Raw genomic sequence first — 15991 nt, forward strand, 5'->3', positions numbered from 1 at the left:
TGGAGCTTTTGTAAGGATGTAACTAGTTGGTAGATAAAGAGGAACTGGTAGATGTAATATACTTGGATTTCCAAAAGGTATTTGATAAGGTGCTACATAAAAGTACATAATATACTAGGCTTCATGGATTTGGATGCAGGATTGGTTAATAAACAGGAATAGAGAGTAGAGATAAATGGGCATTTTCAAGTTGCCACACTGAGCGACAAGGATCAGTGCTGGAACCTCAGCTATTTACCATCCATATTCATGACAAATGAAAAGACAGCGAGGAATGTATCTACGTTTGCTGATGATACAAAGTTAAGTAGAAATGTAAGCTGTAAGGAGCACACAAAGAAGCTGCAAAGAGATATGGGCAGGTTAAGTGAGTAGGCAACAAAGTGGCTGTTTGGAATATAATGTGGGGAAGTTTGAGGTTATTCACTTTGATATTACGACTAGAAAAACAGAATATTTTTAAAACGGTGATATTGATATTGGGTGCTCTCATACAAGGAACACAGCAAGTTAGCAAGCAGGTGCAGCAAGCAATTAGGAAGGCAAATTGCAAATTGGCCTTCATTGCAAGGGGACTGGAGCACAATTATAAGGAAGTCATGTTCCATTGTATTGAGCTTGATGAGGCCACACCTGAAGTACTGTGTCCACATCTGAGGAAGGATATACTTGCCTCACAGGCCGTACCAATGTGTTCATGATGTTGGTTCCTGGGATGAGTAGTCCTCAGCTAAGAGTCTGAATGAATTAGGTTTTTACTCTAAGCAGTTTAGAAGAATGTGAGGTGATCTCATTGAAACATTCAAGAATTTGAAGGAGAAATGTCGAGTGGCTGTTTCCATAGGTTAGGGAAACTAGAAGACCATGGCACAGCCTCAGAAGGAGGAGTTGATCACTTAGGACTAAAATGACGAGCAACTTCTTCAGTTGGAGGGTTGTTGATCCTTAGAATTGTCTACTGCAGCAAGCTGGGGATTCGTCATTGTTGAGTATATTCAAGACTGAGATGATAAATTGTTGATCTCTCAGGGAAATGAGAGATATGGGCAGCAGTAGGAAGGTGGGTTTGAGGTATAGAAAACCAGCCAGGGTCTTACTGAACGGCAGAGGAGACCTGAGGGGCCGCACAGTCTACTCTTGTTACGGTAAGTTTGGCAGTCAGTTCAACCATCAGGGTTGTAATGACCAAGTCTGATCTTATTGTTACCCGTTGTCCATAAATGCAATTACACTTTCCTGCTGGAATCATTAGTCTGTAATCAGGGCAAGGAAATTTGGTCAAATTTCCGTTCTCCTGACCAAAGACAATCCAAGAGCTATCGATCAAAGATTAACCATTGCCTCTTTGGCTGAGTAATTGGTTCATCCATGCATTAAGCAATGGGAGAGTTTAAATATTTCTAATGAAGGGTCACAGTTGAAACCTTAAACTGTTATTGACTATCAGATGCTTACTGATCTGCTGTGTTTATCTCTACTGGCAAAATAAATTAATTTAGAGGTTATTAAGCCGTTTTTGATATAACTTCTCATTTGTTGTGAAAGTGCCAGATAATCACAGCAATTGGGCAGCTATAATCAGAGTAGTTCTATTTTAATGTGATCAGATTTCAGAGTACTTTTGTGCCACTACACTTGGATTTACTGAATACAGCAAAGCTGATTAAACAAAAAAGTCCTGCTAATTTCAAATGTAATTGAAGATCTGTGGTTATATTGAACAGATAATTTAATACCTCCTGAGGCAGCAATCTGTATAAAATTTAGGGGTCCTGACCCAAGCTGAAGGTGATTCAAAGGGAATAAAGGTATAAGCAGGGTTTAAGTAAAACGTTCTTTTGTAATGCACTGTTTTTCTGCATAAAGCTCGTGTATAATGCTGCGCTCAGTTCTCAGAGCTCCCCTTTGTAATGCAGTGCTTAGTTTATACTAGCCTGTAGCTAAAACCCTTCCGTGGGCAGCTAAAGGCATTCAAACAGAGACAATAAAACAAAGCTTAAGGTCACTTCAGTGGAAAGACTAGAAGATAACTGAGGGTGATTGAAATTGCCTTTGTTTGACAGCGTTTTCTTCAATGGGGGACTTCATTAGACTAGACTGGGATAGTAACAGTGTAAAGGGCAAAGACGGAGAGGAATTCCTGAAATGCACACAAGACAATTTTCTTGATCTGTGTGTTTCCAAACCAGTGAGGAGAAAAGCAGTACCGGATCTAGTTTTCGGGAAGAAAGTGAGGCGAATGGAGCATGTCTCAGTGTGACAGCATATGGGGAACAGTCATCATTATGTCATCAAGTTTCACATAGTTATAGAAAAGGATAAATATCCTCTGTGTCGATGACACATCCTTGGCATTGCAATCACATGGAAAGACAACATCACCAATGAAGCAGTCCTTTCATGTCAAGCATGCTAGCGCTAATCAAGCAAAGAAGGCTGCTGACTTGGGCATAAGGATAGAGGATGCCCACAACCCCAAGGATATGCTTTGAAGGGAGGTAGCCTGTGCCAAGAGTTCAGCAGGGTGCCCAAAGCTATGATCCATGGATGTTGTCAGAGGAGACAAGACAGTCCTCAGTGTCAGTCATGACAAATGGGAGACTCCAGCTGACGATCATGCACATGGTGACAGCTGCTCTGGGCGGGAATTGGCAAACATGACAATATGAGGTTTCAGAAGCTCCAACAGAGTCACCAGCCCTGGAACCAAGGTGTAAGCAGAGATCATCCTGCACCACCGGCAATGGGACAAATTCATGTGGCACTTGTGACAGACTTTGCCTTTCCACAATCAGCTTGTTCAGCCATCAAAGGAAGTGCAGCAGATAGGTTCCTCTGACCTCATCAAGATTCTGAGACTGCATTTCCATCATTTCTCTCAGATAGGAGGACATCAAAAGTAAGCAAATGTAAAAATACCTAACTGGAGGAGGACTAACTTCAAAGAGTCGACAAAGGATCTGGCTGAGGTGAAGAGGAATCAAACATGAAGGATATAGATAGGGTGAACAGTGGGAAGCTTTTTCCCAGGTCGGAGGTGACGATCACGAGAGGTCACGGGCTCAAGGTGAGAGGGGCGAAGTATAACTCAGATATCAGAGGGACGTTTTTTACACAGAGGGTGGTGGGGGCCTGGAATGCGCTGCCAAGTAGGGTGGTGGAGGCAGGCACGCTGACATCGTTTAAGACTTACCTGGATAGTCACATGAGCAGCCTGGGAATGGAGGGATACAAACGATTGGTCTAGTTGGACCAAGGAGCGGCACAGGCTTGGAGGGCCGGAGGGCCTGTTTCCTGTGCTGTACTGTTCTTTGTTCTTTATTGGTGGGCAATATTGAACAATGAGATATCTTAGACAGATGATTTGAGTACTGACAAAGAATGTTACTGAGGGGGAAAGGAAGGGCATCCAAAGCAAGTGCGCCTTGGATGTTTAAAGATATAGAGCATTAAATGAGATAAAAAAGGTTGATAACAATAGTTCATAACAAGTAGAAAACCAAGCTGAATACATATTAAAAAGGAACTAAAAGTGGCAGAAGGAGAGTAAAAACAGATTCGCAGCTAACACAAAAGTGAACCCAAAAGTATTTTGTGAACACGTAAATATTATAAGGGTAATCAAAGGAAAGATGGGCCAATTAGAAACTTAAATGGAAATCTAGTGAAGGCTAAGGGCACGGCTGAGGTACCAAATGAATACTTTTCATCTATCTTCACTGGTGAAGAGGATGCTACCAATGTAGTTAAATAGGAGGCAGTAGCAACATTGGATAGGATACAAATAGAGGATGCACTTAAAGGGTTGGCAGTCCTCAAAGTAGAAAAGTCATTTGGTCCAAATGGGATGCTTTCTAGACTCCTAAGGGAAGTCAGGGTGGGAATTGCAGAAAGAGTAGCTCTGATGAAGGGTCAGCCTGACTCGAAACATTAGCTGTATTCTCTCTCCACAGATGCTGTCAGACCTGTTGAGATTTTCCAGCATTTTCTATTTATGTTTTAGATTCCAGCATCCGCCACATTTTGTTTTTAGGGTAGTGGTGAATGTTTTTTTTTCAGACTGCAGTGAGTGAGGTGGAGAGTGGTCTTCCTTAGAGGCTGGTGTTGGGACCACTGCACGTTTTGACTATACTGGAGTATACAGGGCATAATTTTTAAAAATTGAAATTATACAAAACTCAAATGTATCAAAGAATGAAGAAGATAGAAACAGAGTTCAGGAGGACATAGTCAGACTGGTACAAGGGGACAACACAAGGCAGAGTGAATTTAATGCAGAGAAGTGAGAAGTGATGCATTTTGGTAGGAAGAATGAAGAGAGATAATATGAACCAGATAGTAAAATTATAAAAAAGTCTAAGAACTGTGAGACCTGTGGATTTATGTAAACTAATCTTTTAAGATATGATTTGATTTATTATTGTCACATGTATTAGTATACAGTGAAAAGTATTGTTTCTTGCGCGCGATACAAAGCACACCATTCATGGAGAAGGAAAGGAGAGAGTGCAGAATGTAGTGTTACAATCATAGCAAAGGTGTAGAGAAAGATCAACTTAATGCAAGGTAGGTCCATTCAAAAGTCTGATGGCAGCAGGGAAGAAGCTGTTCTTGAGTCGGTTGGTACATGACTTTTGTATCTTTTTCCCGACGGAAGAAGATGGAAGAGAGAATCTCCGGGGTACGTGGGGTCCTTAATTATGCTGGCTGCTTTTCCGAGGCAGCGGGAAGTGTACACAGAGTCGCTGGATGGGAGACTGGTTTGCATAATGGATTGGGCTACATTCGCGACCTTTTGTAGTTTCTTGTGACCTTGGGCAGAGCAGAAGCCATACCAGGCTGTGATACAACCAGAAAGAATACTTTCTATGGTGTATCTGTAAATGCCGGTGAGAGTCGTAGTTGACATGCCAAATTTCCTTAAGATGGCAGGACAAGTTTAAAGGCTGTCAAAAAAAGTGTAAATGGTCCTTGGCTGAGTACAAAAGCAAAAAAACAACACTAAACCCCACACTGGAGTGTTCTGTTCAATTCTGGGCACCCAAGCATTAGGAAAGATGTCAGAGCCTTGGGAAAGATGCAGAAGAGATTTATTAAATTGGCACCAGTTATGTGGAGAGACTGGAGAAAAGTTCAAGTTAAAAATTATTTATTAGTCACAGGTAAGGCTAACAGTGAAATTACTGTGAAATTCCCCTAGTCGCCACACTCCAGCGCCTGTTTGGGTCAATGCACCTAACTAGCACGTCTTTCAGACTGTGGGAGGAAACCAGAGCACCCAGAGAAAACCCACGCAGACATGGGGAGAACATGCAAACTCCACGCAGACTGTGATTCAAGCTGGGAATCGAACCCGGGTTCCTGGCACGGAGAGTTAGCAGTGCTAACCACTGTGCCACCCTGCTGCCAGCTGGGGTAGGAAAGGTTAAGAGGAGATTTTATAGATTCAAAATCATTAATGGTTCTGATGGAATAAATGGAGAGAAACTATTTGCAATGGCAGAACAATCAGTAACCATCAGGGCTGAGTCTTAAGGTGATTAGCCAAAAATCAAAAGTGATGAGTACCTTTTTATTTGCACAGTGTGTTGATTTGGAGCGATATGTGTGGTGAAAGTAGATTCCAACAGAACCATTTCAAAGAGAATTAGATAAACATTTGAAGGGAACAAATGCAGTGCTATTGGGAAAAGAAGAGGGGAAGGGATTAATTGGAAAGCCCTACTAAAAAGACAGCACAGGCACAATAGGTCAAATGGTCTCTACCCATGCCACATCATTATATGATCCTCCTGAACAAATTCTCCGGGTGTGAGGCTGTACAGTGCTCCAGCGATAGAGCAAATTTTTTGGAGATCCTTCAAACGACCAAAAACTTTCTAAAACTCTAAAGTGGATAAGTTAAGAATCAGCTGGAGTTAGACAGACAGGGAAAGGCAACCCTTTGTATGAAAGTTTGAAGTGGATGAGGTAAAATTGTTTTGCCTGGTTCTCTGCAAGATCGGTCGCCAACATCGGATATTCAATTACTTGCTGGTCAGCGTAAGAAAATTATTGGACCAACCTCGTGTGAACAAGTGATAAGTTACAAGCCCAACTTGCAATTTTCTGTATGCTGTTTCTGGTCCTAACAGTGTCACTGGCACTGCTTCTCTACACAATTATTCCGAGTTGTTAACAAACTATGAGAAAATCTGTGGGCGGCACAGTGGCAAGCACTGCCTCACAGCGCCAGAGACCCAGGTTCAATTCCGGCCTCAGGTCACTGTCTATGAGGAGTTTTCACATTCTCCCCGTGTCTGGGTGGGTTTCCTCCGGGTGCTCTGGTTTCCTCCCACACTCCAAAGATGTATGGATTAGGTTAATTGGCCATGCTAAATTAACCCTAGTGTCAGGGGGATTAGCAGGGTAAATATATGAGGTTACGGGAATAGGGCCTGGGTTGGATTGTGGTCGGTGCAGGCTCAATGGGCCAAATGGCCTCCTTCTGCACTGTAGGGATTCTTTGATTCTTAATTACTGGCAGAGACATGCGAACAGGACCCCATGCTCGAAGAATAAATAACATTGTGCATTAGTTATAGTCAAGGTGGGCAAAAGTACTTCTAAATTTTTGGATCTTAAATGGCTTAGTAAACCCTAAGTTAACTTTTGCTCAAGAACCAGTGGGTTAAAGTGGGTTAGTGCAACCCACTTTAACAGATACAGAAAGTTTAAAGACTATTTTTAAAAGAATTCCAGGTTGTTACTCATTGGGACCAAATGGAGAGTTATCTGGGGAAATGGAAAGAACACTGAGAATATGCCAGAGTGGAAAAGCATACAGCATGCAGAAAAAAAGACAAGATGGACAACAGGATAGACTCTGAGGAATAATGGTGATTGCCACCAGGATTAGTTAAAGAGGGGGGGGGCAGTTAGGCTGAGGGGATAGAAATGATGATGTCAGCGAGAAGGGAGCTGAGAAAACAACTCAGGAATTTGAGAAATGAAGTGAAATGAAAGTGGTGCAAGATCTAGAAATGAGATAGGCAGTGTACAAGAAGCTGAAGAAAATAAATCAAAAGAATCAAAGAATTGGTAGGGCAACAAGTAATTGTTTTTGAAAAAGGCAGGATAAAAGCTAGACGAGCTGTTAAATTTGCAGATGAATATAAGGGTCGTATCAAAAGGTATTTTTAAAAGCACAGAGAAATTGGGTGCCATGGTGACACAGTGGTTAGCACCGCTGCCTTACAGCTCTAGGACCTGGGGCCGGCCTTGGGTGACTGTCTGTGTTGAATTTGCACATTCTCCCCATGTCTGCATGGGTTTCCTCCAGGTGCTTCGGTTTCCTCCCACAATCCAAAGATTTACGGGTTGTGGTTGATTGGTCATGTTAAATTGTCTCTGAGTGTCAGAGGGATTTGCAGGGTAAAAACGTGGGGTTACAGGGATAGGGCCTGGGTGGGATTGTTGTCCGTGCAGACTCAAAGGACCAAATGGCCTCCTTCTGCACTGCAAGGATTCTGTGATTCTCTGAAAGAGTTTCATGAGATGGAGGTGAATACAGTTAATTTGGTTTCCTGAGAGTGATTCCCAACAAGTGTTTGTGGCACTGGTACAGTAAGCAAGGGAAGGGTTTCATTAGGAATTGGGTTAGATTTTGGGGTAATCATAATCTTGTCAGGCAATTAATTTGAAATTAGGTGACCATAACTGAATGGCAATTTTAACTAAGGCTGCAAGAAGAAACAGGTAAGTAAAGGACTTGACTCAAAAGAAACTGAACTAACTGGATGGTACAATGTTTCAAACATGAAGAGTTACAGGAATGCTTTTTGAATGTAACCCAGGAAAACTTACCTGGTAAAAAATAAACAAGAGAATCTCTGTAATCATATTTTTAAATTATCCTTTGTAGTAAGTCTTGGTAATTTTTAAGTCTTTGAACTTACATTTCAGTTTTGGATTTTAATTTCCTTGGTAAATTCAAAGCAATACATATTAATAAGCATGATATTAATTTTGAATACAATATTTACGTAGAATTATGTCCGAACCAATAAAGTAGGCAAAGTTTGAAATGTTGGCCTTTAAAGTTAAACCTCGTCTTCAACGTGAAATGTTAGACTTGACTGCATTTCAATATCAAACACCACCACCTGCAAGTTCCCCTTCAAGCCACACACCTTGGAACTATATCGTTGTTCCTTCACTGTCACTGGGCCAGAATCCTGGAACTCCCTTTCTAACAGCACTATGGGTGTATCTACACCACATAGATTGCTGTGGTTCAAGGAGGCAGCTCACCAAGACCTTCTCAGGGCAGGTAGAAATGAATAGCAAATGCTGGCCTAGCCAGCGACGGCCACATCCCGTGAAAGGATTTTTAAAAAGACATCAGAATGCACTGATTCACCTGGTTCTTCAATAACCAGTAGCAGATCCATTAGTCTGTTATACAAAATCTAAATTAGCAAATTGCTTTAGCTTTGCCTTTCCAGAATGGCGTAATCTTCCATTATATTATATAGAACTGTAGCAAGTGTATCTACCTGGACACTGGTGATATGACTGATGGCTGCTAGATTTTGTAATTCACTTAATTCCTATTATATACCACTGCAGAGAGTGCACAGCAACAACCCCACATTAGACTGGCTCCTTTTTGTATATATTTTATTAAATTAAAGAAGAAAGTACATTAAATCATATGCAGTGCTCTTATTCAGATTGGACATTACTTAGTTGAAATATAGGACATCCTTGGTAAACCATTAGCTTGTTTTTATATTACTGTGTTGTATTAGTCTAGTCCTTTTAATGGGCTTTGTCTCCCTAGTTCTTACTTCATATCCTCATTTCCTGATCTACTTTTAAGTTCATTTATTTTCTATCTCCAAGCACCATTACCCCGCTGGAATGAAAGGTTTTAGAATTTATATATCTAATTGGGCATAACTTCAGAGTTCCCCAGCATCGGATTTAGGGGGTAAAATGCGTTGAGGTAATCGTTCTTGAAAGTTCCCACGTAAGCATTTGCACAACGATTTCCCATAAGTGCAAAAGCCCTCTGAACAATTGTCCTGCATTGAGAACCATTGGAAAATGGAATTTAATTCACAAATTTCGGATGGTGCTGCCAGGATTACACCCAGAAAAAGTTCAATGAATTAAAACCTTTTCTAACTTCTGGGTAACTATTGTAAACATTCAAACTGACAGCCACGGGACTCCTCCCCCCTCCCTCATGGGACTGCCCCAGGTACCCACAACTACCCATCTCCCCAAGTTATTCCCCACCATTCCCACCCCGAATTCCTCCCCACCTACCGCCCACAGCCCAGCCACCCACGTACCCCACCAAACAGCGCTGAACAAGCTCTGAAAACCCCTACCCCATGACCTCCGCTCCCATCCCCAGACCTCTATCCCCCATCCCACAATATCTGATCTCCCCCCACAAACCCCCCCCCCCCCCCCCCCACCTCTGGCAATCGGAAATGGTAGGGTCATTGGAAAGGACAGTCATTGCGTATTTCTATCTTGGAATTCGTGCAGGTCATCATTTTCCGAGTGTAATCGGAAATTATGGCTTCATTTATGTTTCTGTTTTTTGTCATGAGCATGGGACAATCAGGGTCACATACCCCTGCATCACTGCCATTGACATCAACTGGTGATCATATGGTAGGAAGTGCACAAGGTCAAATCTTCCCTGCTGAGATCAAGCAGGCTGCCACTGTGCTGTGTCCTGGCTGAAGTCCATGCACTGGGAACAGAGCATCATAGAATGGTTAAAGCACAGGAGGAGGCCATCTGGTCCATCTTATTTGTACTGATCCTCTGAGTAAACAATTCACCCTGTGCCTCTCTCCTACCTTTGCACATAGCCCTGCAAATTTTTCCTTTTCAAATAATGATCCAGTTCCCTTTTGAAAACCTCTGTTGACCCGGTCTTTACCAAACCCTCTGGTGGTGCATTCTAGGTCGTAACTACTTGCTACGTGAAAAAGCTTTTCCTCATGTCGCATTGCTTCTTTTTCCAGTTACCTTAAATCTGTACCCTCTCGTTCTTAATCTTTCTGCCAATCGGAACAGTTTCTACTCTGTCCAGGTCACCCATGATTTTGAAGGTCTTTGTCAAATCACCTCTCAACTGTATCTCCTCCAAGGAAAAAATGAATCAATTCACACTTCTCTGCATCAAATTTCATGTAGCACTTGTCCTCCCATTTCAACAACAAAGCCCTTTCAACATGAAGTTTTCACACTTGCAATTGACCATTTTCCTCAATGTTGTTGCCCGATTTTCTTTTGGTCTTTCATTCCATTTGGTACTTTCCACAGAACTCCGGCTGTACATCCTTGTAAGATGTGAAAATATCTTATCTACAGATTAGAACAGTAATAATGTAGCATCTTCAAAGTTACCCAGATTGTAGCACTTTTTGCAAGGCTGAAAATTACTCTTGGCCATTCATGAAACCATAATATGCTTAGATCAAATTCCAATTTACTAATTTTAGAATCCCTATAATACAGAAGGAGACCATTCGGCCCATCGAGTCTCCACCGATGAAAGATAACTCTCGTTATATTTCCCACTCAGAATCTAAGAATACTCATGCTGATAATTCATTTCCTGTTAAGTTAACATTATAGACGCAGAATGAGATTTGATCTGTAATTACGTCAAATGTTACCCATAGCTGTGAAAGTCATGGCGGTGTGATCATTTGGTGATCAATTTCCATTTCCAGTAATAGATCGAGGGAGATGAGAAAAATATCAGCCATGATTGAATGGCGGAGCAGACGCGATGGGCAGAGTGGCCTAATTCTGCTCCTATGTCTTATGGTGTGGGAAGGGAAGAGGTGGCTATCAGAGTCTAAACGTTCGGAGTGTGACTTGACGTATGGGTGGCTCCATCATCATGTTTTATTGGACCCTTTTCCTCCAATGTGCTGAAAGAACAACTCAGGTTAAACATCTCAGCCATGTTTTCAGAACAGAGCTGTTATAAGGGATGCCTAGAAACTTTTCTTTCCATAAGAACCATTCTTATTTTCATTGCTGTTGGTCATAGTGATAGTGACTTTTAAGAGGCATCTTGACAAATACATGAATAGGATGGGAATAAAGGGATATGGTCCCTGGAAGGGTAGGGGGTTTTAGTTCAGTCGGGCAGCATGGTCGGTGCAGGCTTAGGGGGTCGAAGGGCCTGTTCCTGTGCTGTAATTTTCTTTGTATCCCTGTACCCTGACACTGACACTGAATACTTCCTGATCGATCAACTTTCCAAACAGATTTGCAGAAAATGATATTGCTTCTGCCGTTTTCAAGATGTTACCTTCCACTTAGTTCTGCCAAATGCATTTTCCCAGCCTCCCCTGCTCCTTGCTGCATTAGGCAGATTTCCTTTTCTTCTCAGTAGAAAAAGGTCAATTGTTTGAGGAACTGCTTCCTCACTGCTTTCCACAACAATGAGCCAAACACTGAGGCACAATTGAATCAGTCAGAAGCAGTTCTGTTTTCATGATGCCACATATCATAATTAAAAGCAGTGCAAAGGCTCACAAGACCCTTTCAGAAGGATGGCATGTACACTGGTGTGTGGTAGACTTTTACAGCACCAGAGAAACATGCGGGTGTGAATAAACAAAAGCAGTTGGAATGATCTCAAACTTCCAGCTTTAACCCTCTGAGTGCAGTCCATTCTTTTAAGTTTAAGTTTATTTATTCGTGTTACCAGTAGGCTTACATTAACACTGCAATGAAGTTACTGTGAGAATCCCCTAGTCGCCACACTCTGGCGCCTGTTCAGGTACACGGAGGGAGAATTTAGCATGGCCAACAAACCTAACCAGCACACCTTTCAGACTGTGGGAGGAAACTGGAGCACCCAGAGGAAACCCACGCAGACATGGGAAGAACGTGCAGACTGCACAGACAGTGACCCAAGCCAGGAATCGAACCCGGGTCCCTGGCACTGTGAGGAAGCAGTGCTAACCACTGTGCCACCATACTGCCCCATTCTTCCTAGCAGTTACTGGGATTTCCCCAACACCAATTTCTCAAATCAGTGCTGGGGTAAGCTGTTCCTATCACCATTTGGCTTGACTAGAAATTTCCTTCATACACAGTAATATGAACATACAAACAGAGAATGGGAAAAGACTGTCGGGTCTTGATGTAATCATACGCCTCGGCACACTCCCCAAACAACAGACATAGTTATGTGTCCCTGATGTCAATAGGGAAGGTGCACAGATTTTTGGCTGGATTACTTGAGAAGAGTGCTTAATTTTACTACCACATATTTCTGATGTCAGACGATAGGGCAGATTCGCACAGAAGACAATGCAAATTTCTTGGTCTTTTCCTTGATTTTTTTTTCTGAGGAAGTAAACATACCCTGGACTGTCTCATTCCAATTGTCTTAAAATAACAAATGAAAATGTGAAATTCTACTTTCTGTGCTTCATGTATTTATAACCAGCAAACGCAGCCCATCTTTTAAAAGGAGAAAGAACAAGCTTATTATTTGTATTTGTAGTTTTTATGTGAACATCATTTCTGAAACTGTCTTGAATGAATCACTACACTAAACAGGAGAATGCTGAAGCAAATGAGAATAGTTACCATTGGTGTTAATTAACTGCTCTTTAGCCTCAGGATTCTGAAACTCCTATAGAACAGCTCTCTAATGAAGATATTGCTGCTGGTTATTTGACATAAAATCTCAATAGGAGCAGCCAGTAAGAAGCTGAAGTCAGCAGAAATTAATCAGAATTATTTGCAAAGGCAATTTTTAAAATACGCTGCTTCAGAAAATCTCTAAACGAGCAGAATGATATTAAAAACAGGCACAAAGCACTGAGATGTCAAGAATACTCAAGGTCCAAGGTGGAAGTACTCACCAGGTTGGTGCTAAACCAGAAAATATTTACAGCAGTTGGAAAGAATGAACTCAATATTTGGTGCTTATGCAGTCCATGAAGTTTTAATTTAATCATAAGGTATGGATAGATACGTTGCACAATAACAAGGAACACTACATGACAATTTACAAAGTTCTTATATTTAATATTAAGGTTCATTTACCATAACTCAGTGCGAGTGGAATACACTGAACTGGTATTATTTAGAAGGGAAGAAAAGCGACTTTAGAATACTGAACGACAGGCAGAGAGCGTAAGAATGTGTGACACAAAGGCAAATGACCAGGGCAGCAGAGAGCATGGACAGTGACAAACTGCCATTGAAATCTGCTTTATGGTTCTCACATGTGCAGCTAAAGGAATGTAAGCGCATTATGAACTACTGTTTGACAACTAACAGCACACAGTAAATTTCCTTAGATATAAACAATCACTTGTTCTCGGCTTTCTAATTAGCTTCCAGTTTAACAGTTCTTAACCTTTGGAGCAGGAGCGTTGGAGATATTCTGAAGTATGATCAGTTTTCTCCTCTTTCCTTCCACGTTCCAGCGTTTTTACAGCGTTGATTAAGAGTGATTCACAACCATGTCCGATTAAACGTCTTGTACTTGGGCCAGGGAAGAAAATTGGTTTCTAAGGTTTCGAATATATCCTCTGTCAAACATTAATCAGTTTCCCTTGTCAAGTTTATTTCATAGCACCAAGACTCGCTTCATCTTCCCTGCCCCATATACTATGGAAACTGTTACTATGATAATAATGAGTGGTCATCTAAACAAATGGGGTTAAAGCTCAGGGCTTGAGCTGCATTTGAGGTGTGAATAATTTACTTGATGCAATGTTTAATGCGTGGGACAGTTTAAATATTCTTCTGTTCTTTTCTTTGTTATTGCAGCTGTTCAGGCTCACATCTTGAAGGCAGAGAAAGCTGGCGAATGGTGGAAGTTTACAGTGAATATCATATCAGTCTACAAACAAGGGGTAAAACGGATACGGCGTGGTGACCAGTTTCTCTGGGTGCGCTCAAAGGATGTAGCCTGCAAGTGCCCAAAAATAAAAACGGGGAAGAAGTACCTCCTCCTGGGCAACGATGAGGACTCTCCTGACCAGAATGGGGTTGTAGCGAACAAAACCAGCTTGGTGATACAATGGAGGGACACGTGGGCAAGGAGGCTGCGAAAGTTTCAACAGAGGGAGAAGAAAGGCAAGTGCAAGAAGGCGTAAAGAGAGACTGTGCTGCTTGATTGTGAGCAGGAACCGATGTTAGGATAAAATTAGGAACTTGTGAAGGAACTCATCTAGCAGTTTGGGATTTTTGAATTGCCAAGTTTGCACCTCATGCTGATTTCAAATTCAAAAATAAACAAGAATACAAAACAAAAGATGGACTACTCTTTACACAACAGCTCCAAATGTTCTGAAATGAAGGACATTTGTTTCACAACCAAAATCCTTTCACAGTTGCTCTTCTCTGCATAAAGCAGTATGAATTTTGTTAAAAGGGGCACAACATCTCAAACTGACCATATTGGACAATTGCTGGGAGTCATGCCAAGACTGGTTTGATCCCAACTTAAGCTGTTAACTTTTTAGCTGCGTAGTTAACCCAAAATGTTTCAGTTGGAATCTTCCTCCCCAGCCCAGTTTACAACCGGCACAATACTTAGTGCGCTATATCGTAAGCAGGTCGATCAAGACTGCAGCCTTTGGCAATCAATGTGGAAATTATATTCCGTACTACAATATGACAGAGAAAAAAAATCCTTAAAAAGCCTTCAAAGTGCCATAACAACACCCTCGTTTTATTTCACTTCATACTGACATGCATCTCACACTTGTTAAGTTCACTGGTGTCTTCTCAATTCTCGGCTGGCGGTTGCTCTGCTTACTATACAGGATGCAACATTCTGCTCCCATGATTGAAGGATTACGCCCCCTCTGATAAATTCCCCAAGTCTGTTGTGCACCTATCTTATAGATGAATTGAGATTACGTTGAATTCACTCACAATCTACAAAAAGACTGGCAGTGAAACAGCCCCAAATCAATGTTCAAAAAAAATCTTTTAAATAGAGAAAAAAAAACGCTTTCAGTATAACGCTACTGAAATAAAGCTATATTTTCTTTTCAAATGAATTCTGTTACAGGTTCACAGAATCACCGCACAAGAACAGAAAAATAAAGTAAATTCACTGACACTTGGTTCTTGTATCCCTCTTCAAAACCTTAACATATAGTCAAATTCATTAAAGTTTCTATTTGTATAGTTAGTACTTCGTTAAAAGCCTTGGATAGATTTGAAAGTCCTCTCGACAGGAAATATAACTTTTTTGTTACGACTACAACTAGGGGATGTACCTGATTCCTCTTCCCACACCCGACAGGCCTGTTGGTTCTGATCCATCGCCTACACAGTAAACTTCACACCTACATCTTTTTGTAACTGTGTAGATGATTACAGGCAATGATTTACTGCTTGTTCCAGTGACCAATTCCAGTTCCATTGGGGCAAGGTGACATCTCAACCTTGCTGATCAGTATCTCCATCAAGCAACCAACTCAGGTCGCACATATGACCCTTGCCTTTGCTGTGACCCTGTTAACAAGTGTGCACAGCTCCGTCTCTAATCAATCACAGCAGCAGACTAAAAAATATAAAGTAGAAGAAACTAACATTAAACCAGTCACATATTACCACTTCAAGATACTGCATAAAAATTGAATTCTTAGTCTAAACATAAGAGGTACTAAAGAAATGAATGAGTTTTGTAACAGGGTAAACATCATCAAGGTACCTCCGTTGCAGTTAGCGCATGATGACTATAAGACTGACATAATTGGAAGTGTGTTTATATTGATGTAATGTAGTTCTGGATAAAGACTTTTATATCAGTTCAGCCATACTCCAGCTAACGTAGACTTTATTCTGACTCTTTCCCCTGTTACACAGACCTGTCGGGCTCTGCATTTACCTGTTAATAAGTTGAACTGTAAATGTTGTTTAGTTATGATCATTGCATAGTTTGCAATGTTTTCCTACAATGCATACTAATATATTATCATTA

General features: G+C 41.3%; 1 protein-coding gene across 3 annotated transcripts in view; it reads left to right on the forward strand.

Moving 5' to 3' along the window:
- LOC144501622 (netrin-1) overlaps positions 1-14979 on the forward strand; it is a 168016-nt gene extending 153037 nt beyond the window's left edge. For all 3 annotated transcript variants that reach the window (XM_078225514.1, XM_078225515.1, XM_078225516.1), the window contains one exon: positions 13822-14979. In XM_078225514.1, the coding sequence (XP_078081640.1) occupies positions 13822-14150 (329 nt within the window). In that variant the 3' untranslated portion in view covers positions 14151-14979. The remainder of the gene's footprint in view (positions 1-13821) is intronic.
- The last annotated feature ends 1012 nt before the right edge of the window (positions 14980-15991 follow it).

The sequence above is a fragment of the Mustelus asterias genome, chromosome 12 (genome assembly GCF_964213995.1).
Source record: "Mustelus asterias chromosome 12, sMusAst1.hap1.1, whole genome shotgun sequence".
NCBI classification, from domain to species: domain Eukaryota; kingdom Metazoa; phylum Chordata; class Chondrichthyes; order Carcharhiniformes; family Triakidae; genus Mustelus; species Mustelus asterias.